This window comes from Sus scrofa, chromosome 9 (genome assembly GCF_054392235.1).
Source record: "Sus scrofa isolate SSC_HxYL_T2T_F1_AM1 chromosome 9, Sscrofa_HxYL_maternal_Yorkshire_Landrace_v2.0, whole genome shotgun sequence".
Taxonomy (NCBI): domain Eukaryota; kingdom Metazoa; phylum Chordata; class Mammalia; order Artiodactyla; family Suidae; genus Sus; species Sus scrofa.
In genome coordinates, this window is record NC_139391.1 from 52,936,514 (window position 1) to 52,964,318 (window position 27,805).

General features: G+C 40.6%; 2 protein-coding genes across 9 annotated transcripts in view; both read left to right on the forward strand.

Moving 5' to 3' along the window:
- On the forward strand, positions 1-27,802 carry STT3A (STT3 oligosaccharyltransferase complex catalytic subunit A). 8 transcript variants are annotated; one of them, XM_084974186.1, is made up of 19 exons: positions 1-171; positions 745-853; positions 2,852-2,978; positions 4,113-4,173; positions 7,283-7,404; positions 7,786-7,931; positions 9,096-9,186; positions 10,261-10,367; positions 11,031-11,195; positions 12,613-12,793; positions 13,861-14,016; positions 15,000-15,091; positions 15,838-15,993; positions 16,805-16,993; positions 18,544-18,660; positions 18,773-18,875; positions 23,480-23,668; positions 24,720-24,835; positions 25,846-27,802. In XM_084974186.1, exons 3-19 carry the CDS (start codon positions 2,891-2,893, stop codon positions 25,882-25,884), a joined length of 2,118 nt encoding a protein of 705 aa, XP_084830312.1. In that variant the 5' UTR covers positions 1-171; positions 745-853; positions 2,852-2,890; the 3' UTR covers positions 25,885-27,802.
- ST3GAL4 (ST3 beta-galactoside alpha-2,3-sialyltransferase 4) overlaps positions 1-27,805 on the forward strand; it is a 1,054,305-nt gene that overhangs the window by 222,894 nt on the left and 803,606 nt on the right. The gene's annotated exons all lie outside the window — the stretch shown is intronic.

Sequence of the window (27,805 nt, forward strand, 5' to 3'; positions counted from 1 at the left end):
ACCAAGGTTGGGTGCGCGGTGAACGGATGGCAGAGCGAGCCGAACGGACTCCTGAGGAGCGCGGGACAGGTGAGAAGGCCCTAGAGTATTACTTAAGAATTAGCGGCAAGTGCAGTCTAAGGTGTTTGTGGGGCAGAACGAAGTGCATGGATGGGGCTCTAATGGCGGGGGGTATGGGCGCGGAGCAGAATCTAGGACCTTGCAGAGGAGGGGGCGTGGGGCGTGGTGTGGGGACATCCTGAAATGGAAGGATGTAAGGGTCTGGGATGGGGCGTGCGCTTAAGCTAAGGAAGGCGTGGGAAAGATCGCACCCGGAGACTAGTCCCTGGAAGGATGGCGCTTAGGATGCTGAGGTGGTGGGGTGTCCCTCGGTGGGTGGTGTCAGAGGTGTTGCGTTTTCTGAAGGTGGGAGACCGGGGGAGGAGGGACCTGAAGTAGAGGAGGGCGGGGGGGGGGGGAGTGTGAGAAAGTGTGTAGGCAAACGGGGTGGGCAAGTTGCAGTCTTCGGAACTAGAACTAGGGTGGGACGAGGGGGCCAGCGCTTTCAGGCGCAGGTGAGGTGGAGAACATATGCTAAGTGTTTTGAGAAAAGTCTTTGCCCTTAATCGCTTTAGCGGTATGCGAACAAGACCAGAGAGCACAGTATGGAAACTCCCTTAGGGTCCTGGCCTAAATTACCAGCTCCTTTTACTCAGTTTTCAGGTCGAGGTTCTTGTGCTCTCATTTACTCCCTTACTCTTTTAGGCCTATGGCTCAAATCTACTCAGTGGTGGTGAGTTTTGCTATTTCAAGCGTTGGAGAAGACAAGTACTATCCTGAGGGATGTGATTGGATTGTTGACTTCCTGAGTTAGGTATTTAATTTGGTTGCAAGATAAGGTTTTCCTTTGGGGTTATAATTAAAACTATGTTAAAACTGCTCCTCTGAGACAGTTAACTTTGGAAAAGATGCTTGGCTTTTCACTGTTGGAGCATGTTGCTTCTTCATGCCTTTCGCCTAGTCCAGTGTTTTTTTTTTTTCCCTCCTCTTCTCTAGTAATAGTGGGGCAAAAGATCAGAAGGGGTCCAGGTTCCTTTTTGTCCCCGCTGGCGTCTTGTACAGTGTTTCGTATCCTTTAATATTAGATTCTTTGTCACTTAGCCTTTGACCAGCTTGTGGTTTAAGAAGGCAGAGCCCTCTTCGACATAAAGAGCTAACCTCCTAATTATTGCTAATAGTAAACCTTATCCATCAAGAGATCACCATTCTGAATGATCTACAGACTGTTTCCCTCAATATTTAGTTTTAATCTAGCCCCGCCTTTTCCCCCTGCCAGCCTGATCATTTTTTACTTTAGTAGGAAAATGTTGTCTTCTTTTCCCTCTGGATTGTCATCTGGTTCCATGAGCTGTCTCTGGGATCAGTGGCTTAAATCAGCAGTGTCAATTACAGAGATGCTTTGAGACAGCTGATAGAAAGTGGGTATAAGTCTGAGCAGTACTTGTGTGATAAAAGGGATTAGAAGTGCAGTGATCCATCTGTGTCTGTTTCCCTTTCTTTGAGTGCATGTCTGTATATGTATTAGTGATCAGTCATGCTCCTTAGTTGATCCTTTAACACAGAAAGAAGCTTGTAGCCAGTCAGTTGAAGCTGAAAGTTAGGGCTGTAAACTGCTGATTCAGTCATGACTTTTTTTTTTTTTTTTTTTTAGGATTGCACCCAAGGCATATGGAGGCTCCCACGCTAGGGGTTGAATCGGAGCTGTAGCCCCGGCTTATACCACAGCAACGCCAGATCGGAGCTGTGTCTGCGACCTACACCACAGCTCATGGCAGGCAACGCCAGATCCTTAACCCACTGAGCAAGGCCAAGGAACAAACCTTCGTTCTCATGGTTACTAGTCAGATTCATTTCCACTGAGCCATGATGGGAACTCCATAGTCATGACTTCTGTTTCTCTGTTTTCAACTTTCACTTCTATACTCATTTCCTGCTTTTTTTCATACCTTCCTTCCTTTTCTTGAATGCTTTCTTTCTCCATTCATTATTCTTTTCTCTTTCCAGGCTTTCCTATTTTCTTTGCCTGTCTTCCTCCAACCCCCTTTTTTCTTTTTTTTTGTCTTTTTGCTATTTCTTTGGGGCCGCTCCCACGGCATATGGAGGTTCCCAGGCTAGGGGTCGAATCGGAGCTGTAGCCACCAGCCTACGCCAGAGCCACAGCAACGCCGGATCCAAGCCGCGTTTGCGACCAACACCACAGCTTACGGCAACGCCAAATCCTCAACCCACTGAGCAAAGCCAGGGATTGAACCCGCAACCTCATGGTTCCTAGTCAGATTCGTTAACCACTACACCACGACAGGAACTCCTCATCTTCATTTTTTTTTTTTTTTTTTTTTTTTTTTTTGTCTTTTTTTGCTATTTCTTGGGCCGCTCCCGCGGCATATGGAGGTTCTCAGGCTAGGGGTCGAATCGGAGCTGTAGCCACCGGCCTACGCCAGAGCCACAGCAACGTGGGATCCAAGCCGCATCTGCAATCTACACCACAGCTCACGGCAACGCCAGATCGTTAACCCACTGAGCAAGGGCGGGAACCAAACCAGCAACCTCATGGTTCCTAGTCGGATTCGTTAACCACTGCACCACGACGGGAACTCCTCATCTTCATTTTTGACTCACAGAGCTGACATGCCTACTTCCTTGCCAGTTGATCCTAATTCAGGCAAGGCTTGGGTATTAGTATCAGCCCTGACCCTCTCTGGTGTGTTCAATACCCCCTGTCTCTGTGGTTCTCTGCTATGATACAGTATGAAAGTGAATTAAGTAAATTGAAGGTGTTTAATATCTCTTGGTTTTGATTTTTCCATTTTAGCTGTTTGAATGTTATCTGTTGCCACCTATTGATGTCAAGATGACTAAGCTGGGATTTTTACGGTTGTCCTATGAGAAGCAGGACACACTTCTGAAGCTTCTAATTCTGTCAATGGCTGCTGTATTATGTGAGTACATGTGGACCTCTTTCTTTGGATATGGAAAGGAGAAAATCTTGAAAAAAAAAAATCAATGGCTCTTTTTGTTAGTTTGTTTGTTTTAGCCACAACTGTAGCATGCGGAAGTTCCTAGGCCAGGGTTGAACCTGAGCTATAGCAGTACCACAGCAGTACTTAACCACTAGGCCACCAGGGAACTCCCTCAACAATGGCTTTTTAATTTTTTTATTTTTATTTATTTACTTTTTTGTCTTTTTGGGGCTACACCCATGGCATATGGAAGTTACCAGACTTGGGGTCAAATCAGAGCTGTAGCTGCTGGCCTACACCATAGCTTGTGGCAATGCCAGGTCTTTAACCCACTGAGCAAGGCCAAGGATTGAACCTGCATACTCATGGAAGCTAGTCAGATTTGTTTCTGCCGAGCCATGATGGGAACTCCCCAACAATGGCTTTTTTAAATGACTTGTTTTTTCTAGCAGATTGTAATATATTCTTTTTACTGTTCTTACTGTACTTATTCAATAGACTTTTATGACAGCAAAATAAAAGAAATATAAGAATTATAAAAGTTGGGACTAGTGATCATCTGAGAAAGAGTGGGGAGCATGCTATGCTGATTCTGTTTTCTCATAGGGCTGAAAGAGATGCTGGAGACCCTGGGATACTGAATTTTGTGAAAGACATTTGTCATCTGTAGTTGCTTGCCTTAATATTTCTGAAAGTCCAGAACTCAATCTGTTTTCTTAGATTTTATAGCTTTCATGAATCATAAGTATGGTTTTGGTTGCCTTACCTCTATGTTTGCTGCAAAGATAAGGTTGTGGGAAGGGAAGGTCAACATATATAAAAGACGACCATGTAAATTTTAGTGCCATATTAGTAGGTGAGTGTATTATTACAGGCCTTGATAATAAGTAGTTAAACGTGTCCTATGTAAGTGAAAAATGTAGGTGTCGTTATTAGGGGAAAGTAAATGTCTTTGTTTTTTCATATGTGGGTAGGATGGATAAATGCTTTATTCAGGGATCATTTTATATTTCCTCTGACTTTTGTGCTGGATAATACTAGTATCTCTATAATATTACTATCATTAATAGTAATTAATGATAAAACATTAAAATGGTTCTCTGGTTTTTGCAGCATTCTCCACTCGTCTCTTTGCTGTCCTGAGATTTGAAAGTGTCATCCATGAATTTGATCCGTAAGTACCTTGCTTGGTCTGGTGTTTCGAGAAGAATTCAGGTTCATGGGTTTCAGATTCACATTCTAGTCAGGGAGTTCCCGTCTTGGCTCAGTGGTTAATGAATCCGACTAGAAACCATGAGGTTGCAGGTTAGATCCCTGGCCTTGCTCTGTGGGTTAAGGATCTGGTGTTGCCGTGAGCTGTGGTGTAGGTTGCAGACGTGGCTTGGATCTGGCGTTGCTGTGGCTGTGGTGTAGGCTGGTGGCTACAGCTCTGATGAGACCCCTAGCCTGGGAACCTCCACATGCTGCAGGAGCAGCCCTAGAAAAGGCAAAAAGACAAAAAAAAAAAAAAAAAAAAAAAAAGTCACATTCCAGTCAGATCTCAGTGATGGGGATGAACTTTCAACACATTTAGGGGGAAAAAAAATTCTCAGGTTTTCTGGAGGAGGTAATTGTCTCCTTTTGAAACATTTCCATTGGACTTTGGGACCAAGTGAGTTTCTCAAACTCATAAAAAATGAACGAGGCATTGCGGGTATTCCTGCCAATCACTTAGAATCTGGCTCACCTAGGAGATGTCCAGCTTCTAAGCATGGTCGACAGTTAGTGGTACACATTGAGGGCAAGGGGCTGGGGCCTGGTATGTGTTTGAGATGTGAAAGAAAAATCACAAGTCGAGAACTTGAGATCCATGACTTTTTTGTTTGTTTGTTTGTTTTTTAATTTTTGCTGTTTCTAACAATTTATATGGTAGAAATTGTGTCTGTAGTTTAGTTCTAAGACACTGAGGAAAATTAAAAGCTGTGAATTTGATTAAGGGTTTTGACTATTAGATTTAAAAGGGCATAGGTGAAAGACATTGATGCTGAGTTTTGTTTTGTTCCAAGCACTGTTTTACAGATTATTTCTAAATCCTTAAAATAACCCTATGAGGTGGAGATACTAGTATCTCCTTATGTGGCTGAGGCTGGGAGAGGCCATTCAAGGTTACACATACAGTAAGTGAAGGAACCAGGATTTGAATCTAACTTTGTCTTTCTCTAGACACTGGAGTAACTATGTTATATTGCCTAAAGTTGTGGCTTATTTAAATTTGGAGAGCCGGAGTCATAGGTTCTTGAAGCATTGTTGATACCTAAAAAATAGCATATTCAGCGTATGATTCAAGTTCAGTACTTGCATGTATATGCAGATTTGTTTTGTGTAAATATTTGAAAGCACTTTGGAGCCACACACATACTTTCTTGGGGGCCTTCCAAATCAATTTATATTTTTTATTATGAATGAGGAAACATATCCTTTTGTTTCTTTCTTTTCTTCTTTGGCTACCCCCATGGCATATGAAGTTCCTGGGCCAGGGATCAGATCTGAGCCTTAGTTGTCATCTCAGCTGCAGCTGTGGCAACGCCGGATCCTTAACCCACTTTGCTGGGGCCAGGGATCAAACCTGTGTCCCAGCACTCCCAAGACACATTGCCGATCCCGTTGTGCCACATCAGGAACTCCACATACTTTTGTTTCTTTTCTCTTTTTTTAATTAATTTTTTATTATAGTTGATTTGCAACGTTATGTCCATTTTTGCTGTACAGCAAAGTGACCCAGCTATCCATCCATATACATTCTTATTTTCACATTATCCTCCACCATGTTCCATCACAAGTGATCAGATAAAGTTTGCCAAGCTATACAGCAGGATCTCGTTGCTTATCCATTCCAGATGCACTAGTTTGCATCTACTAACCCCAAATTCCCAGTCCTTCACACTATATTTTTGTTTCTTGATCACCAGTCTGTTAGGGTTTCTTCTCAGGCCCTGTAGATGAGCAAACACTGAGATTGAGATGGTCAGGGAAAGCAGGAGTGTTTGCTCTGTAGTTGTAGAGCTAGAAGGGACTATAAAGATCATGTGACTTGACACTTCCTTTTGCAGAGCAGGAAACTGAGGCCTAGGGTGTGACCCCAGTCCAGACCTTTTCCCACTAACTCATACTTCCTGTCTCACTCTGCGTCTCCTACTGTTCAGGACATGATTCTGACACATGTTGACTGCCTGCTACCCTCATCCCTTCTGTCTCCTTGACAGTTACCAAAATAACATTCATCAGTAACAGCAGAAGGATAGAGATTTCTGCCATCTGCTACTTCTGCTTACTTCAGCTGCCAAAACTCAACTGACCAAGAAGGAAATAGGGCTAAAGGGGTGGGCAGAAAAGATGGTTAGTCATGATTATATTTAGTGATTAGATAATTCCTTTTATTTGCTTGTTTATATTTTTATTTTTTATATTTATCTTTGTCTTTTTAATTTCTTTTTGAATGAAAAACTTAAGAGAAGGGGTTACATAAATTGGACCTAAAGAACTGTGTCTTTTCATGTGTAACTCTAAGCATTTTATATCAGATATTTTTTATGTAATCTATATTTTTATGCTACTATGTAGGTGGCATTCAGAACTATTTTAAATAACAACATGAGTAGATCTGATTACAAGTTTAAACACTCACTAAGCAGTTCCTGCTATGGAGTGGACTAAAAAAATTTTCATCCCACATATGGTGTTATACCCACATCTTTAGAGATGCTCATTACTTGAAGTTATCCATGTGTGGTGTGGAAATGTTCTTTTGTGTGTTCCTGTCCCTTGAAAAGAGTCAAATCTATTGGTGCCCACATCTCAGCTGTCCTGTCTTTTGGGTGCTTGAATTTTCTGACTTGGGCTAGTAACTACTGTGTGTCAGCTTGGTGAAGTATCCTGCTGGATAGTTTTCTTACAGGATTAGGCTGCAGTTGCACTAACTTGTGAGAGACGCAGTGCTTTAGTTGAGACAAGCATGGAGCTAGAACTGAGACTTACTGTAATGTAAAATGAGTTTTTTTTTTTTTTTTTTTTTTTTCTGTATTGCATGGTAGTTAGATTTTTAATTTTTTTGTTTTGTTTTAAGGCGTGTAAAATGATTTTCATGCTTTCATGCTCGGCATACTTTTTGGTACCAAACTGACTTTTATTGGAATAATAATTAAATTCCTCAGTGCTACTATAACCTGAGGAGCAAACTTCACTGCAAACTGGGACAGGTATTTTAGTATGAAGAGGCAGAAGTAATTTTTTCTTTCTTGCTATAGGTACTTTAATTATCGGACTACCCGGTTCTTGGCTGAGGAGGGATTTTATAAATTCCATAACTGGTTTGATGACCGGGCCTGGTACCCTTTGGGACGAATTATTGGAGGAACAATTTACCCAGGTGAGAGGAACAGGATTTTTTTTCTCCTTCATAGAAGTAAAGTATTTGTATATTATGGAACAGTTTCTTTTATTTCTAATATCTTTGTTTTGTGACACTTGTAATTTCATTCTTATTACAGATTCCTAAAAATAGATCTTATATTGAAGGGAGAACATGTATGGGAGAGTGAGGATAGGTAGTTTTTCATAAATTCTGGGCTTCTGATTGAATCTTTAGGAGAGAAATTTATAGGCCTCCTGCCATTGCTTGTTAATGTTTCTGGTGGTTTGTCAGGACCTGTATTGTCACTTTATTGATACTTGGATATTCTCTTCCTCTTTCCCTTAAATTCTTTATCTTACTAGGATAACCTAATGGCCTCTCTTCTTCCTGTTACAGGCTTAATGATCACCTCTGCTGCAATCTACCATGTCCTCCATTTTTTCCACATCACCATCGACATTCGGAATGTCTGTGTGTTCCTGGCCCCTCTCTTCTCTTCCTTCACTACCATCGTCACGTACCACCTTACCAAAGAGCTCAAGGTGAAGGATTTGGGGTGACAGGAGGCTTGGGAATGAATTTTGTTGAACCTTTCTACTAGATGCTAAAGGGTGGGGGACTGAGAGCCTTTGATGGGCAGGGAGTCAGGGGCTAAAGACAGCTTTTGCTGAGCTGAATAATTGGGTTCACTCCAGCCCCTTCCTAGAATGTGTGGTTTCTTAGCATTAGCAGCTGTTCGTCCTTATAAGATCATTTGAAGGTTGAATATAAATGACTACATGTGGAAAAAAAAATTTAAATGAGGTTTAGATTTTGAAGTCCTCACAATCTAAGGGAGAAGAAAAATAACTACAAAAAGTGTTCCAAAGTGGTTAGTTTTTCCTTCTGGAAATGGAGACTTGGCAATTACTTGTTGATTAAAAAAATTATAAAAAGCATTTATTTAAAAATTCTTAAATCACTTGGCTTTTGTAGTAGACTCCATGATACTGACTCTCCTTTTCTAGGTTTCTGCATTGCTGAGCCTGGTTTCTGGGATGCTATTATTAGTTTGTGGCTGTGGTGTCGGGGAGATACCTGAGAAGTAATAAACTAGTATGAGGGCTCAGGCTTGAGTTTAGTTTGGAAACTTTTTCATCCTTCTCCTTGCTGTCCTTATTCCAGATTTGACTCTTATCAGCAGACAAGTCCTTCCTCTTTTAGAGTGGGGGTTGTATTTTGTTGTTCCTTTCTTCTGAGTTCACAGATTGTCTAGGAGTATTCCAACTTTATTATCTAAGCCTCTGGCATCTTTAGTCCAGATACCTTATCCCTTATCTTTGTTGGCTTTTTAGCTCAAATGATTGATTGTCCTTGCATAGCTTTTAGAGGTGTGATTGGTGTTTCTGTGGTGTGCAGATTCTGTTATGCATAGGGATGCATAAGTCTGGGGATGCTTCAGCCAAACAGTCCTTTCTGGGGCAGCCTCTGGTGCCTGACAGCTTACGTGATTTGTCTGTCCTTAGCGTGTGTGTGTACTCAGTTTCAGACTTGGTATCATCACAGGGAATTGGTTGTGAAGTATTTAGCTATCTTGTGCCGTGAACATTTCTAGCATTTCTAGCATCACATCTGCCTTGGGAAATGTTGGACTGTTCTAAGCCCATTGTAAGCCTCTCTCATAGATGAATTGGTGTTGACTTCCTATTACCCCTCTTTTCTTACAGGATGCAGGAGCTGGTCTTCTTGCTGCTGCCATGATTGCTGTAGTTCCTGGATATATCTCTCGATCTGTGGCTGGCTCCTATGATAATGAAGGTAAGAGTTTAAGTGCTGAAGAGGATGTGTTCACCTCATTATCCAGTGGAGCTTCATGAAGTACATTAGAATCTGGGTTCAAATCTGTTCTTTAGCTATAGGAAAAAATCATACTGAGAAGATATAAATAGTTAGGGACTTCAGGTAAGTTTATATTCTCTCTGTCACTTCCTCTAGAGAGGCAGCTGGTAATTTTCCTTGTATAAGGCCTTTGGCTCATCTCTGTACTCTTAAAAGTAGAGTGATGTTTTAGTGTTAAATGGTACTATTATTTTAACCTTGTAATCATTTGCTTTGTTTTCTTAGATAAGAGGAATGGAAATTATTAAAACTATAATGATTCTTATTGACTTATTTTCAGCCTATATTTATTGAATGTTATTGCTAAAACACAGTGTTAGGTATTATATAAAGATAGATAATGAGTAAGATTATTTTGGCTTATAATTAAGGGATTATAGAGATAAATAATGAATAAAATTGTATTGGCCCATAACTTACTAATGAAGATTAATGCCTAATGATAAAAATAACCTATAACAGGCAGATAGTATTATGTGCCATGAGAGAAGTATGAAGAGAGTACTTTGTAGTGAGAGGAGAGATTAATTCAGATTTGGGGGTCAGGGAAAGCTTTTTGGAAGTGAAATGGGCCCTGAAGTTGGAACTTCATTAGGCAAATATTAAGGAGAGCGGCAGTCAGGGCCTAAGGACCAGCTTGTGGTAAAATGTAGAGGCAGAATGGAGCATGATAGCACGGGGTATCTTTAGGACTGAAATAGCAGGGAATTTAGTTCCTGGAAAGAAAAGCAGTAATAATGACTAACTTAGTGCTTGCTGTATGCTAGGTTCTGTTCTAAGTGCTTCATGTGCTCTTGCAGTTTGTCTTCACAACACTTATATGAAGTAGATACTATCATGGACTCTTTTTTACAGGAAACTGAGAGAGAGGTAATGTAATTACACTGTTAATGGGTGGTAGATCTGAGGTGTGAATCCAGGCAGTTTTTTCTGAAACAGTATTTAACAGTACCCCAGCATGGCCTTTTATTGAGTATTGTGTTCTTTCTGCAGGGATTGCCATCTTTTGCATGCTACTCACCTACTACATGTGGATCAAAGCAGTAAAGACTGGTTCCATCTATTGGGCAGCCAAGTGTGCCCTTGCTTATTTCTACATGGTAACTTTTCATTCCTTTCATCCGTTATAATTGGAAGCAGCGCTTGGGCTTTGAGACCGTAAACTGGAGACCTAAAGTCTTTATTGTCTTTTGTATCCACACAAAGCCTCATCCAAGGCAGGCAGAGATATCCATTGTGTAATAGCAAGATAGAGGTGATTTTTTTTTTTAACTTCTGAAGGTCTCCAGATACTATATTTTCTATGGGCATATATTGGTTGGTCAACTCTTTTCTGGTATATTCCCATTAAATTTTTCCTTTCCTAATACTTTTAATATATATTTTTTTCTGTTCAATCTTTTGTAAACACTGAAACTTCTTCCCTTAACTGCTTCCACTTAATCATATTTTCCAGATATCCCATATCCTCCGTGTAACCTTACAGCATCTAGAGTAACCCTTTGGCTTGGGGGAAGGGGGGGGGGCTCTTGCTTTGTGATCATAATGGCAAGAGCCATAGAGACCAGGGGATGGAGTTACATTAATGGGTGTTAATTTGATTTTCCTACTTAAAGAATTGTTATTTAAACTCTTTAAGGCATTTGGCATAAATGAATTTTTCAGTTATTGTCAACAGATGTTCTTTAAAAAGGTTGTAGGGTATAATGGTGATGAACCAAGGAGAAGTGCTCAGAGGACTGTTATTTTTCATCCTGCCCTAGGTCTCTTCATGGGGAGGTTATGTGTTCTTGATCAACTTGATCCCTCTTCATGTGCTGGTGCTGATGCTCACAGGACGTTTCTCTCACCGGATCTATGTGGCCTACTGTACTGTTTACTGCCTGGGCACAATTCTTTCCATGCAGATCTCCTTTGTGGGTTTCCAGGTGAGCCCTAGACTGAGTGAGTTTTTAGCTGCTTCCCCTTGCTCTTAGCAGCTCCACTTAGATTGATTTGTCTTGGATTTTGGTGAAGATAGTGAAATTTATTCATAGGTCTGACTTTGGACTGCTTGTGGACAACAGAATCCCTGGTCACTAGAATCTGCCTCCTGGAGTGTGTTAATATTTGTTCATGAAGTTTGAGTTTAATGACTTTTTTTTTTTCTTTTTAATTGCCACACCTGTGGCATACAAAAGTTCCCAGGTTAGGGATCGAATTGGAACTGCAGCTGCTGCCCTACGCCATAGCCACAGCAATGCTGGATCTGAGCCATGTCTGTGACCTACACCACAGCTTTCATCAACGCTGGATCCTTAACCTACTGATGGAGGAGGCCAGAGTGAACTCCTGAGTTTAATGACTCTTAAATTTGGCTTAGGTCTATGGGAGGAGGAGGGATATTTTGGCTGAGCTTAGTTGATGTGAATGTGATCTGTTCAGTCCTTTTTAATGCGAATGATCCCATTTAATAGTAATGACCCCTGAACTTCTTAGTGGAACCTATGTGAAAGGAAGTAAAAGCACAAACCTTTTAACCACATAACCTCAGGGTTAAGAGACAACTTAAATCAGAGAACAATGTAGTGTGTTTAATCTCTCTTGTAAAATTGTGAAAGTGAAACATTTATTCAGGTCAGCAAGTATTTCTTTACTGGTCACCTGCTATATGCAGTTTGCTAATAACTGGGAAATGTAAAAGGTTAAGATATGGCCTGGTCCTTAAGTCATGGTAGGGAAAGAAACACATGCAGCCATCCATAGTCTGTGGTATAGTGGTTCTAGAAATGTAGTTCCTGGATCAGCAGCATCAGAGCATCTGGGAATTTGTTAGAAATGCAAATTCTGGGAACGTGCCATAGAACTACTGAATCAGAAACTCTAGCCGTGGGGCTCAGCAGCCTGTGTCTAAATGTCCTTCCTCTCCCCTGTCATGATTATGTTGCCCAGTGGGTTTGAGAACCACTGGTCTAAGTGATGGAAGAGATCTAAAATGAGTGGATTATAGAGGGGAGTGATGGATTTCTGTTTGACACATTTGGAGGAAATGGTATTTGCATTGGGTCTTGAATGATGAGTGTTCAGTGAATGTAGATTTTGGGAAAACAAGGTAATTGCAGTCAAGGCTTAAGAATTAGCCTGAGCAAAGGCCAGAAATGTGATAGAGTATGGTTCACTTTGGGGAACTCATTTTTTTGGAAAAATGTGGCAGATGAATTAGCCCCTGCCCTAGTCTGGCCCTAGTTCCTTGGTGACCTCAGAACTCATTTGACCCTTTGGTCTGAACTTGATCAGGATAACTCGGGCCAAGGCCGGGCTCATTTTTTTTCCCTAACGTTCTCATACATATGCCTTCTCTGACAGCCTGTGCTTTCATCAGAACACATGGCAGCCTTTGGAGTCTTTGGTCTATGCCAGATCCATGCCTTTGTGGATTATCTACGCAGCAAGTTGAATCCACAGCAATTTGAAGTTCTTTTCCGAAGTGTCATCTCCCTGGTAGGCTTTGTCCTTCTCACCATAGGAGCTCTCCTCATGCTGACAGGTAGGGAAGACAAACATAGAATAAACTCCAAAAATTTGGGTTATTTCCTGATCACATAAAGATTTATTTTTTTCTCTTATTTCTCTTGATTTCAAGCATTTAAAGTCCAACTTCTGCACGTTCCGTTCTCTTGTTAGCCACTGTTTGGATTCAGCATAACAAAGAGTACTTATTAAATTTGCCCTTAATCTCAGAAGCAGCACACTTGCTGACAGGACTGTATCTTACCATGCTAATCTTTCTCATCTTTCTCTCTCTCTCTCTTTTTTTTTTTTTTGTTGTCTTTTGGCTTTTAGGGCCACACCCAAGGCATATGGAAGTTCCCAGGCTTGGCATCGAATTGGAGCTGTAGCTGCTGGTCTATACCACAGCCACAACAACTCGGGATCCGAGCCACATCTGCGACCTATGCCAGCCACAGCTCACCGCAACGCTGGATCCTTAACCCACTGAGCAAGGCCAGGGATTGACCCCTCGTCCTCATGGATATTAATTGGGCTCCTTAACCACTGAGCCACGATGGGAACTCCCTCCTCTTTCTCTTTTTGTCCTTTTCTTTCCTCTTGGTAGGCTGGGAGAAGTTCTAACATTGCTTGCTCAACAACGTGGCCTCCTCTAATCCCATATGCGCTATACCATGGCTGTTTAGTTTGGTTAGCATGCCACATTTTCCTCCTCTATTTTCCTCACTTATACTTTTCAGAGAATGACTTGATATTTGCTCTAGATTCTGTATTATCTAATTCACAGCAGCATTCAAGGATAGGGTGACTTAGTTTTGGTTTGACCAGATTGGGCCAAAAATTCTTCCAGGAAGCATTTCTGCCTCCATCCTCTCTGAGTTTTATACAGCTTGATTTTGTTCTGCTGACTATGCTGACAAAAGTACTCTCAAGTTTGAAGAAAGGCAGGAGTGAAACTCTCAAGTATTGGTGGCATTCAAATAAAAGCCTAGTTCTTCTCTGTCTCAGAGAATGTTACTAACATGGAAAGTTGTGATTAGTTAGAATCAGATGTTATTTTTGGTTCAGAAGTAATTGGGAAATTTGTTGCCTCTTCGCTGCCAGGAAAAATATCTCCCTGGACGGGGCGTTTCTACTCACTACTGGATCCTTCGTATGCTAAGAACAACATCCCCATTATTGCTTCTGTGTCTGAGCATCAGCCTACGACCTGGTCCTCATACTATTTTGATTTACAGCTTCTCGTCTTCATGTTTCCAGGTGTGTATGCCTTGTCCTGAAGAGGCCTTCTTTGTTAGAATCACCATTTGATTCAGAAATAAGTAAAACACCCTCATCCTTGTATTATTGTTGATGTTTTTGGTTTTTTGCCTGTTTATCCTATGTAGTTCAGAGGATGGTTAAGCATATATTTTTCGTAGTATTTGGAGCAGAGTAGAAGTCAGGAGTTGAACAGTTGCAGATACTGGCAAGTCCAGAGTCTCACAGTTTTCTCTTCATTTGTATTATAAGTTAAAATTAACCCTAATTAGTATTCAGGGTTGGGATCTTTTTTCTTTTGAGTACTTCCAATGTACCCCAATCCCCCATCCTTGACTCTTCCCCATTTATCTTGTTGGCAGTATCGAATTTTGAGAATAGGCATGGCTGATTGAAAAGTCTCTTCATCTAACTTACCTTCTGGCCATTTCACATATGCCTTAGAATTTACTTGTGGGGGATTTTTTTTTTTTCTTCTTTTGATAAAATAACTTCATTATTTTTTTCTTATTATGAAAGTAAGTTGTCTATTGTAAAAATATAGACAGATTTTTTAAGAAGTAAAATTCAGGACTTCTCACTACACATGTGTTGCTACTCTTAACATTTTGATGTATATTCATCCACTTAATATTGTTTAAAAGTCATACAGTTTTTCATCCTGATTTTTAAAACTTAATCATGATAATTTATGTTATTTGTTATTATTTTTAGAGAAATAATATTTAAATATATCATTTACTATTTTTTAAAGTAGAGAGGTGTATAAAGAAGAAAGCATATGTTCCATAAACTTCTACAGCAATATTGTAATTGATGTATTTTATTCTATTTTATAAATATTCTATAATTAACTACCTCTGTAAAGTTGGACATTTAGGTGGTTTCAGATTTTTTGGTATTTTAAAGAGTGCCATAGTAACATCTTTACACATATCTATGATTGTTTTTTCAGCCACTTCTTTTTACTTTTACTTTTGTAGTTGGTCTCTATTACTGCTTTAGCAACCTGTCTGATGCCCGGATTTTCATCATCATGTATGGTGTGACCAGCATGTACTTTTCAGCTGTTATGGTGAGGAATGCTTCAGTCCTAGTAAACCTTTCCACCCCTGACTCTGAGGGTTTTTTTCTCCCTCCAGTTTGTCCCACATGGCAGGTTTCAGAAAGTACTGATGATTGTGTAGATGCTTTGTTGTGAGCATTTGCAGGGCCAAGTCTTAAAGCTGCTCACTGTTGTTGATCCCCCACCCTGGCCCCAGGACTATATGGAGCATTCATACTTTCTGATGGCAGAGCCCTACTTTCTTGAATTCATAACCTTGTGTTAGGGAGAAGTGCTTTCACACTTGTTGGAGAAAGTGACCCTAGTCAGGTTCCTTCCCCACTCCTTCTGGTGTCTGAAAGGGGAAATGATATTTTTTTCTTAAAGGCCTGGGTGCTGAGTGATAGGTTGTTAAAAGAGAGGAGAGATTTTTATATATTGCTATTAAGACAGTGCTTCTCACAATTTTTTGATCCCAAATCACATTTAAGAAATATATTTTACATCACATCATTACTCAGGATGTAAATACATACAGGCAAGTATAACTGAAAAACAAACTTTTTAAAAAATATATTCTTTTGCTATGGATATATGGATATACTTTCTCTTGGCTATACTTTCCAAAGCTGTGATATTCTTTCTCTTGTATTTTGTTCTATTCCATTGACAAATCATGTTTGTTGAAAACCCCTAAGTTGATACCATCATCTACTAATAGGTTGAAATCTGTAATTTGTACGATACTGATTGTGATCTTGCTTCCTATTTGTTAGGTGCGTCTGATGCTAGTGTTGGCGCCTGTTATGTGCATTCTTTCTGGCATTGGAGTCTCCCAGGTTCTGTCCACTTACATGAAGAATTTGGACATAAGTCGACCAGATAAGAAGAGCAAGAAACAACAGGATTCTACCTACCCCATTAAGAATGAAGTGAGAATTAATGCCAAGAACAGACTTGGGGAACTGTGTGTCTGTGTGTCTGTCTGTGCACACGCACTTGCACATATGGGGGTTTTTGGTTTGTTTTTTCTCTTTTTTTTAAGGGCCTTATATGTGGCATGTGGAATTTCCCAGGCTAGGGGTGGAATAAGAGCTGTAGCTGCCAGCCTGTGCCACAGTCACAGCGATGCAGGATCTGAGCCACATCTGCGACCTACACTACAGCTCATGGCAACACTGGATCTTTAACCCACTGAGTGAGGCCAGGGATCAAACCTGTGTCCTCATGGATACTGGTCTGGTTGGTTGCTGCTGAGCCACAATAGGAACTCCATTGTTTTATTGTTGGTTTGTTTTTTTTTTTTTGTTTTTTTTTTTTTGTCTTTTTGCCATTTCTTGGGCCACTTCCCGCAGCATATGGAGGTTCCCAAGCTAGGGGTCAAATCAGAGGTGTAGCCGCTGGCCCACACCAGAGCCACAGCAATGCCAGATCCGAGCTGTGTCTGCAACCTGCATCACAGCTCTTGGCAATGCTGGATCCTTAACCCACTGAGCAAGGCCAGGGATCGAACCCGAAACCTCATGGTTCCTAGTCAGATTCGTTAACCACTGAGCCACAACAGGAACTCCTGTTTGTTTTATTTTTGACTGAGGGAGAGTAGAGAGCACTGTCACAAATAGTCATAATTAAATCATATAGCCTCTGAATTATTTTGGTTCATCTCATATTATTGACGGTGTAAGAAGCTGTTCTGTGTAGTGTAGTTTAATTTGGTTTATAACACAATTCTTCCTTGTTTAGGTGGCAAGTGGCATGATACTGGTCATGGCTTTCTTTCTCATCACCTACACCTTTCATTCAACTTGGGTGACCAGTGAGGCCTATTCTTCTCCCTCCATTGTGCTGTCTGCTCGTGGTGGGGATGGCAGTAGGATCATTTTTGATGACTTCCGAGAAGCGTACTATTGGCTTCGTCACAATACTCCAGAGGTGAAGATTTGGGAGGAGTGGGATTGTGGGGTAGGAGGAGTTGGGGGCACATTTGATGTTGTGGTGAATAAAATAGCTTTTAAATGGGCAGAGAGCTTAGAGAAATTGGAACTATAAAATTCTGGTGTTGAATAAGACTTAGACGTCAATTTCCAGTCATTTCAGGATTTCTTTTGTAGTGACCCTTACTGGTAATTATCTACACTCTGCCTGGCACTTAAATTGACAGCATAGTGATTTTATCATGAGGTAGATCTTCCCAATTAAAAAAAAGAAAAAAGTTTAAAAATAAATAATACATGTTTATTGTAGAAAAATCAGAAAATAGAAGCAAAAAAAAAAAAAAAAAGAAGATACAGATTTTTCATAAAGGATCACCTAATTGTTATTAACATTTTGGTTTTGAGAATCTGAAGTGATTTCCTTTCCAGTAGCTAATGGGAATGGCACTTCTCAGCTAGATTCTTATAAGGATTTCTTTCTTTTTTTTTTTTTTTTTTGTCTTTTTTTTGTTGTTGTTGTTGTTGTTGCTATTTCTTGGGCCGCTCCCGCGGCATATGGAGGTTCCCAGGCTAGGGGTTGAATCGGAGCTGTAGCCACCGGCCTACGCCAGAGCCACAGCAACGCAGGATCCGAGCCGCGTCTGCAACCTACACCACAGCCCACGGCGACGCCGGATCGCCAACCCACTGAGCAAGGGCAGGGACCGAACCCGCAACCTCATGGCTCCTAGTTGGATTCGTTAACCACTGCGCCACGACGGGAACTCCTCTTATAAGGATTTCTTAATCCTTGTTCATCATATTCGGATTTGTTCCTCCCACCCCCTCTTTATAGTAACTGATTTTTGATATTGCTTAAGGTCAGTTATTTAGTACAGTAAATCTGGTGACGCCAGGCTATTTATTTGAAAGTATTCCCTGCACCTCCCACCCCGTTATGCTTATTTTTATAAGGTTATCTAAGATGAAAATATGACACTGTTTGGTTGTTGAATTTGCATCAAGATATCATAGTTGAAGAAATAGCAACAACAACAACAACAACAACAAAAAAAAAAGAAAAAGAAAAAAGGAGTTCCCGTCGTGGCGCAGTGGTTAACGAATCCGACTAGGAACCATGAGGTTGCGGGTTCGGTCCCTGGCCTTGCTCAGTGGGTTAACGATCTGGCGTTGCCGTGAGCTGTGGTGTAGGTTGCAGACGCGGCTCGGATCCCGCGTTGCTGTGGCTCTGGCGTAGGCCGGTGGCTACAGCTCCGATTCAACCCCTAGCCTGGGAACCTCCATATGCCGCGGGAGCGGCCCAAGAAATAGCAACAACAACAACAACAACAAAAAAAAGACAAAAAAAAAAAAAAACAAGATATCATAGTTGTATGTAAATGTAGGATCAAGTGCCGAGATTTATTTTCTTATTAGGCGTGCATTATTTTATGAAGAAATTGAGTTATTTGCCAGTTTCACTTCCTGTCAGATGCCCTTACACTCTTGTATTTGATTTTTGGAAGCAAGCGAGGAGCTTGTTACTTCCATTTCGTGCTCTTCTTTCAGGATGCGAAGGTCATGTCATGGTGGGATTATGGCTACCAGATTACAGCTATGGCGAATCGGACAATTTTAGTGGATAACAACACGTGGAATAATACCCATATTTCTCGAGTAGGACAGGTAAGGTGAAGGGGTCATTTGAGTATTTGATACAGAGCATCTAATGGGAACTATTTCTCCATGAGGGGATCACATGACCTGGAATTTGAGAAATGTGCATGTGCTTTTCTAGGCAATGGCATCCACGGAAGAAAAAGCCTACGAGATCATGAGGGAGCTTGATGTTAGCTATGTGCTGGTCATTTTTGGAGGCCTTACTGGGTATTCCTCTGATGGTAATGTACTTGATTCTGTTTCTAGCCATAGGGCACAGATTCTAAGAAAACTAGATGAATCTCCTATTTTCTTGTCCTTTTACTAATATCAACATATTTTCTTAGTTGAGAAAGTTCCTAAGTATTTGCAGCCTGAAGTTTGTTTATTTATTTATTTATTTTTTTACAAGTCAGAAGTGGATGTAAAGACTTCTCATGTAAGTATGGCATGCTGTAATTCCTGTTGTGGCTCAGTGGTAATAAACCCAACCAGTATCCATGAGGATGCAGGTTCAATCCCTGGCCTCGCTCAGTGGGTTAAGGATCTGGCATTGCCATGAGCTGTGGTATGGGTTACAGAGGTGGCTTGGATCTGGTGTGGCTGTGGGTGTAGGCCAGCAGCTGCAGCTCTGATTCGACCCCTAGATTGGGAACTTATATATGCCACATGTGAGCCCCTAAAAAAAAAAAAGCATGATATACTATAAATGTCTAAAGACCTAGGAATGGTTCCACAACTAGTGAACAATAAAGAACATAAGGCTTCTGAAATGAGCTTAAGAATTAGCATTTTTTAGTGTGTTTAAGCCACAGAATCATCTGCTAACTTTAAATATTTATGTGTGTGTTTGTGGCATATGTTAACCATGTTCCCTAAAGCCATATGTTTAGAAGAATCATTCAGGTATAGTTCTCTACCTTAAAAAAAAAAAAAAAAAACCTTAAAAAATTAAAGCAATCCTGTTTATACTTTAAAATGTTAAATATTTTTGATAGTTTATAATAAAAATGGTAGCCCTCAAAAAAAAAAAAAAAAAAAAAAGGCAAAAAGACAAAGGAGTTCCCATCGTGGTTCAGTGGTTAACAAATTCAGCTAGGAAACATGATGGTTGCAGGGTTGATCCCTGGCCTTGCTCAGTGAGTTAAGGATCCGGCGTTGCCGTGAGCTGTGGTATAGGTCGCAGACACTGCTTGGATCCTGAGTTGCTGTGGCTGTGGTGTAGGCCGGAGGCTACAGCTCAGAGTAGACCCTTAGCCTGGGAACCTCCATGTGCTGCAAGTGCGGCCCTGAAAGGCCAAATAAATAAATAAATAAGGGGGGGGGTGCAAAAATGGTAGCCCTCTGCCTCTAAACCACCTTATAACATCGGTTCCCAGGAAAGTTATTCAAGTTATTTCTTCTAGTACTTATGTTCATATTTCTAAATAATATATAAATATTCTGCTATTCATTGATGATATTAGATACCTTATATCAATTTCTTAATATAGTAGATAAGGAATTTAGTTCTTTGTCTGATCCCTTTACCTCTTGGATCTTCTCAGAGTTAATGATCAGTTTTTGGATAAATACAGACAAAGTGTTTTCAAAATCATGACTTAGTAAATATTATTTACTACTGAGTCAGCCTGTACACCATAGTTACCTTCTTATCTAGAATAACTTGTTTTCCTGCAGTTAAAAATTACCTCATATTTCTATCTTGATTTTCTTTGAATATATGTTTGCTTCTTAAAGATGTTAAAATTTTAGATTATGTCTGGCTTCTGATATAGACAGACTTAACCAAGTCCACCTGGATAGTATATATAAAGTGTCAGTATAAAGTAGTAAGACTAGTTTTCCATGTGTGTCTTGTACAAGCAGAGAAAGAATGATGATAGCAAGGATGTGCTCCCATGGACTTGAAATTTCACAAATAATTGCTTCAGCACTCTATGATGGTGTGTGATTATAGATTTTTTCTTTCTAATGATAGTATATCCAAATGCTACAGAAAAGTGTGTGTGTATATCTGTGTGCATACATATTTATATGTATGGATACATATATATATATAAAATTGTGTACATGTATAGAAATGGATAGTTCCCTGAAATCTTTAGTGAGTGTATATCTATCATATTTTCTTTCTTTATTCATCTGTTGATAGACTTATTTGTGTCCATATCTTGGTATTGTGAATAATGCAGTGAACATGGCTGAAGATGTCTCTTCAGGGTGGTGATTGCATTTCTTCTGGATGTATCCCCAGAAGTGGGATTGCTGGATCACATGGTAGTTCTAGTGTTAATTTTTTGAGGAACCTCCATACCAATTCCTATAGTGTCTGTACCAGTTTACACTTCCACCAGCAGTGCACAAAGTTTCCCTTTTCATAGCATCCTCACCAGCATGTCTTGTGTCCTTTTGGCAAGCTCCATTCTAGCTAGCATATGAGGTGATACCTTGTTGTGGTTTTGATTTGCGTTTCCTTAATGATTAGTGATGTTGAGCACTTTTTCATGAATCTGTTGGCCACTTGCATATCTTCTTTGTTTTTTTTTTTTAGCACTTTATTTTGCTTTTTAGGGCCACACCCTCAGCATATGGAGGTTCCCAGGCTAGGGGTCTAATCAGAGCTGTAGCTGCCAGCCTTTGCCACAGCCATAGCAACACAGGATCTGAGCCGCATCTGTGACCTACATCACAGCTCACAGCAATGCCGGATCCTTAACCCACTGAGTGAGGCCAGGGATTGAACCCACGACCTCATGGTTCCTAGTCGGATTCATTTCTGCTTTGCTATGATGGGGGAACTCTAATGCATATCTTCTTATGCCCATTTTTAATTGTATTATTATTATTTTTTTGCTATTAAATTGTACGAGTTCCTTATATATTTTAGATATTAACCCTTCATTTGATATATGGTTTGCAAATATTTTCTACCATTCCGTAGGTTGCCTTTTCTTTTTGTTTATCGTTTCTTTTTCTGTGCACTCTTTCATTCTCAGTTTGTCGGGTTTTTACTTCAGACATACCTGGCAGGAAGCTGTAATAGCAGTGCTCTAAGACAGTTGAGTTGATGTTCTGGGGTTTTATTTTTGGTCCTGTTTCTGGTCCTGTCAAGTCTCTTTGCCTCACTTTTTCCACATGCAAGATGGAGGTAAAATTGCAGACACTACATGAGGACAGTAATATTAGGTATTGAAGACTTATGTGACAAACAACATGTAAGGTAACATGTTCTTACTCATAATACCATAGCAGCCATATCATTGTAGATACTCTTGCTTTCCTAATTTGACAGATACAGAAACTGAAGGACAGAGAGTTTCAGTAATTTGCTCAAGGTTACCTACCTAGAATTGGCAGTGCTGAAATTCAGACCCAGGCAGTTTAAATCCAGGGTCTGTGTTCTTAAGCAGTATGGTATCCCCTAGAACCCTTTAGGGCAGTGGGAATCTTTCTTTCTTTCTTTTTTTTTTTTTTTTGTCTTTTTGCTATTTCTTTGGACCACTCCCGCGGCATATGGAGGTTCCCAGGCTAGGGGTTGAACCGGAGCTGCAGCCGCCAGTCTACGCCAGAGCCACAGCAACGCAGGATCCGAGCCGCATCTGCGACCTACACCACAGCTCACGGCAACGCCGGATCGTTAACCCACTGAGCAAGGGCAGGGCCCGAACCCGCAACCTCATGGTTCCTAGTCGGATTCGTTAACCACTGCGCCACGACAGGAACTCCCCGGAATCTTTTTTTCTTATGGGTCTGTGGTGCTTCTTATACTAACCGTCCATTTCCCTAAAGCCTGTGGAGGAGATACAGGGAGTGGCAGAATTCTAAGAGATAGCCTGAGTAGATAGTGGTATCAGTATATGGAGCCTGGTAGTGAGTTTGACATAGAAATGTTGATTTCTCATAGGTGGGCTTCAGAGGTTTGTAACTTTGCAACTGTAGATAAAGAGGGAGCATGCTCTGTCCTCTGTACTTTGTTGGTAAAGCCGCTACTCCCTAGGTAAGTGCCATCCAATAGAAATGGGAGCTATATATGTCATTTAAAATTTTCTACTAGCCACATCAAAATAAGCAAAAAGGAATAGGAGAAATGCATTTAATAATTTTTTTATCTAAATATATCCAAAGCAGGAGTTCCCGTCGTGGCGCAGTGGTTAACAAATCCGACTAGGAACCATGAGGTTGCGGGTTTGGTCCCTGCCCTTGCTCAGTGGGTTAAGATCTGGCGTTGCCGTGAGCTGTGGTGTAGGTTGCAGACGCGGCTCGGATCCCGCATTGCTGTGGCTCTGGCGTAGGCCGGAGACTACAGCTCCGATTAGACCCCTAGCCTGGGAACTTCCATATGCCGCAGGAGTGGCCCAAGAAATAGCAAAATAAATAAATAAATAAATAAATTTAATATGTAACCAATATATTTTATATACTTTGTTTTATCTTGGACTAAGTTTTAGAAATCTAGTGTGTGCTTTATACTCAGAGCACATCTTAATTTGGGCTAGCTACATTTCAAGTGTTAGTAGCTACATGTGGCTAGCAGCTAGTAGATTGGATAGCTTAGCCCCAGCTAATACCTAGGACTAATTTCAGTTGTGATTTAAATCTGAACCAATAGCATAGAATTTCAGGAGTCTGTAGGAAAATCTATAGGAAAAGCTGTGTATTTTGGCTGTACATTAGCTTTCTTTTCTTTATATAAAATTAAATGGTATTGTACTCCATCAGAAAAAGATTTGGAGCATTTTCCTTAGAAATAGTGACCTTTCATTGGGTGATTTAGCTCTAGCAACCTTTTGTAATGCAGCTGTTTTTCCTTCTTCCCTTTTTTTTTTTTTTTTTTTTTTTCTAGACATCAACAAATTTCTGTGGATGGTCCGGATAGGAGGGAGCACAGATACAGGCAAACATATCAAGGAGCACGATTATTATACTCCAACTGGGGAATTCCGTGTGGACCGCGAGGGTTCTCCAGTGCTGCTCAACTGCCTTATGTACAAGATGTGTTACTACCGCTTCGGACAGGTCTACACAGAAGCCAGTGAGTGATTCCTAATAATGTTAATAATGACAGTAGAATGGTAATAGCTAAAATATACAATGTTTTTTAAATGCCAGGCACTGCTTAAGTGCTTTATATCTATTAATTCATTTAATCACAATAAAAATTCAAAAAATTGTTACTGATATTATTCACATTTTATATATGAAGGAGATTGAGGTATGAATAGGTTCCTTGGGAGTTCCCATCGTGGCTCAGTGGTTAACGAATCTGACTAGGAACGGTGAGGTTGTGGATTTGATCCCTGGCCTCGCTCAGTGGGTTAAGGATCTGGTGTTGCCATGAGCTATGGTGTAGGTTGTAGACACGGCTCGGATCCAGCATTGCTGTGGCTGTGGTGTAGGCTGGTGGCTACAGCTCTGATTAGACCCCTAGCCTGGGAACCTCCATATGCTTCAGGTGCGGCCATAGAAAAGACAAAAAAAAAAAAGATTCCTTAACTGTAAATAGGTTCACATAACTAGTGCTGAGTCAGGTTAAACCCAGGCAGGCTGTAGATTTTGTGCTTTTACACATTACTTTTTGTTGCCTCTCAGTAAAATGTGGAGAAAGGAATGCCAAGGGGGATAGAGTGAGATGAAAGACTTTACATTTCTTCAGATAAATTGAAAGTTATTAAGTCTTTCTTTCTGACTTCAGTTTCTTAGTTCTGCAGTCAGGACAGTTTTTGAAGTGGATGCAGGCCTTTAACATCTGATAGGTTCTTCTCTTTTCCATGGAAGGGTTACAAGTGTATCACAGAGGCCTCTGGGTGGCCTCTACTCTGGAATCCTCAGAAATAAGAGGGGTTTGGAAGTCATCGAGCCCTCTGGTCCTTATGGTCTCTGCCAGGCTTCACCTTGGAGAGGACATGAGTTAGGGTAACAATTTGCTCTCACTACCCGATGTCCTTTTCTGCAGGCCCTACTAAGCAAACTGCATGCTGGGGAATAACGTTCCAGTTAGATGATTTACCAAATGGATTTACTATTTCCTTAGGAAATCAGCACCGTAGAAAGAAGTGTGTCTCCTTTTTTTTGTCCCTTTCTAGAGCGTCCACTAGGCTATGATCGTGTTCGGAATGCTGAGATTGGGAATAAAGACTTTGAACTTGATGTCCTGGAGGAAGCATATACCACAGAACATTGGCTAGTCAGGATATACAAGGTAAGCCAACAGGAGGCTGCGGAAGCAGCCCTGGTGCTTAAAAATGGGCCACATGTTTCTAACATAGGAATATTTCTAATGTCTGAAAAGTAACTCACAGTTCACTTAGAATTTTACTATTTTTTTTGTCTTTTTTTTTTTTTTTTTAGGGCTGCACCTGTGGCATATGGAAGTTCCTAGGCTAGGGCCCAAATCTGAGCTGTGGCTGCTAGCCTACACCACAGCCACAACAGCTTAGGATCCAAGCGGCATCTGCGACCTGTACCACAGCTCATGGCCACGCAGGATCCTTAAACCACTGAGCGAGGCCAGGGATCAAACCCAAGTCCTCATGGATTCTAGTTGGGTTCATTGCAACTGAGCCACAGTGGGAACTCCAGAATTTTACTATTTTTTTAAATTATAGATTGTTCTTAAGAGTGTACACTCCCCATTCTGCTGTCATTCTAGCAGTAGTTGCAGTGATTATTTTTGCAGTCAGGGTAAACTTGATCTGTTTTAGTGATTATCAGGCTTAGAGCGGAGAGGGAGAGGGTGCGGAGAGGGAGAGGGTGCGTGTTTATGTTTTTGAACTACATTTTCTTCTCTCCCACTAAAGAATTTATGACAGGGTCACATAGAAGTGTGTTATAGCTCTTACATAAGAAAAAAGCTTGATGACTTTTTTTTTTCCCACTGTGCCTGCGACATGTGGAATTTCCTGGGCCAGGGATCAAACCTGCACCATATCAGCGACCCAAGCTACTGCAGTGACAGTGCCGGATCCCTAGCCTGTTGCACACAAGAGAACTCTAAGAACCCTTGATATATTTGGAGGGTGGATCATTTATACAGCTCCTCACAAAGGTTTTCTAAGAGGCTAAGCAGAGTGTAGCTACTCTCAAACCAGAGCCAAACTAGGCAGCAGAATCCAACAGAATCCCTCCCTGTTTGGATGAACCCAACCCGGTAAAGAAGCTCTGCCATGTTGACCTGATTATAAACATTAAAGTGATACCTTTATGTTGCAGGTGAAGGACCTGGATAATCGAGGCTTGTCAAGGACATAAATGTTACATCCAGCTCTGATCTGCTTCGCACTGAGCGCATCACATTTAGGGCGCTGAAGACATTTTTAAAACATGCAGTTTATAAGAACAGAATGTGATGGGATTAGAATTATCTGGATGTTTTGCCCTGGGCAGTATAGGCTGGGCCAAATGGAATGATCTTTATAATTCTGAGCAGGTTACCAAATGAAATGTCATGGCTTTACTTTGGTCAATTAAAGGGGGGAATTTTTTTTTTAATGTGCCTTATTTGTTTTGACTTAATGACTGATTTGAGGAAGCCTAAAATTTATGTTGGGCTGGAAGAAGGACAGAAACAGACCTCATTCAAGTTCTTAGCTCCCTTAATGAGCCATGTAGGGGCATTCTGTCTTTCTCAAATCAGGAAAAACCATCAAGGTCTAGCTCAGATCCTACAAAAACAAACAATTTTGTCATTTCAAAAACTGCAGCACCTAGCACAATGCCTTGCACATAGTGGGTGCTCAGTAAACTTATTGAATGAATAAAAGTTTGTGGGACCAGAGGAGTGCCATTTCTGTGCAGGAAGGATAGCCGTGTTGCTGTAATGTCTGTTCTCAACATCTCTCATCCGTAGAGGCTATCTAAGGGACAGAGGGACAGAGGTGGCTAGCCAGACCTGATCTTACCAATATTCTTTGGGATGAGCTAGGTTTTTGTTTTTGAGCAGGAATAAATCTACTGAGATTAAATCTTAAATTTTGAAGACTTAAGGCAGTCAGTGAAATTACTGTTCTCAAGGGGGAGGAAGAAACTTCACGTTATATATAGAGCTTGATGGTCAATAGGTGTTTTTGAATTAGCTGAAACATAACCATACATATCTATTTGAAATTAGCTTTTCAGTACCTTCACTTATTCATGATATAGTACATGTTTCTTTTCTTACTTCCTTTAGCTTATGCACTAAAACTTTTGCTAGTTATTTAAAGGTGAGCTCTTCTTCCTTAGTTTCAACCTTTTTATTATCATAGATCACTAACAAGCTCCATGATCCAGTTTTCAAGCCCTTGCCAAATAAGCTACACAAAACACAGGAGTGGAGTTCTCTTGTGCAGCAGCAGGTTAAGGATCAAGCATTGCCACTGCAGTGGCTTGGGTGGCTGCTGTGGTACAGGTTCGATCCCTGGCTTAGGAACTTCCATATGCTGCAGGTGTGGCTAAAACAAACAAACAAAAACACAGGAGTCCCATTGCTATTTAATGTCAGGACAAATAGCCTTATGTTCAGTTACAACAGTGTATATTATGTACTTTAAAACATAATATATGTCAATGATGTATATAAACCCTTAGTTATTTAAAAAAAAAAATGCAAGGTAACTCTTTACTGTTACTATTTAAGAAATAGGAGCAATGACATAACTTGCAGAGAAGTCAAAATGGTGCTCCTAAAGGGTATACTCAGGTCTGCTTGTGTACCCAGGAAGCAGCCTTCCAAACCAGGTTATACACCAGGTGCTTCAACTGTGGGTGAGATTTAGATTTGATTTACTATGTGTAAATATGTGACTTGATTTATGTATAGAATTCCTCCCTAGGGGAAGAGGTTATTCTAAGGGTTTTATTTGTTTTTGTTTTTCTTACCAATGTGAGTAATACCAGTTAAGAGACCATTAGTGATTATTTTCCTCTGTAGGATATGGGGTAGCTCTTTAGTTTATCACTGTAGTTATTGCTGTTATGATTTTAATTTTGTTACTTTCTAGAGTACCTAAAGCTGTATTTTTAAGAAAATTCTCATTTCCATTGTTACAGTGCACTTAGTGTAAAAAAAAAAATCAAATAATTTTTAAAAAAGCACTGTTTTCAACTCCCCAGAGGTACCCACTTTCAACTCTGTTGATTCTCACATTACTTATCTCCATATCATTAAACACCTTGCTTTATTTTGCTATGT

What these genes read in the sequence shown, in the direction of transcription:
- STT3A (XM_084974186.1), top strand. Translation starts at nt 2,891, where the DNA reads ATGACTAAGCTGGGATTTTTACGGTTGTCCTATGAGAAGCAGGACACA. An exon ending in ACCTTACCAAAGAGCTCAAG is followed by an intron (nt 7,932 to 9,095) that starts GTGAAGGATTTG and finishes CTTTTCTTACAG; the next exon opens with GATGCAGGAGCTGGTCTTCT. An exon ending in ATATTTCTCGAGTAGGACAG is followed by an intron (nt 18,661 to 18,772) that starts GTAAGGTGAAGG and finishes GTGCTTTTCTAG; the next exon opens with GCAATGGCATCCACGGAAGA.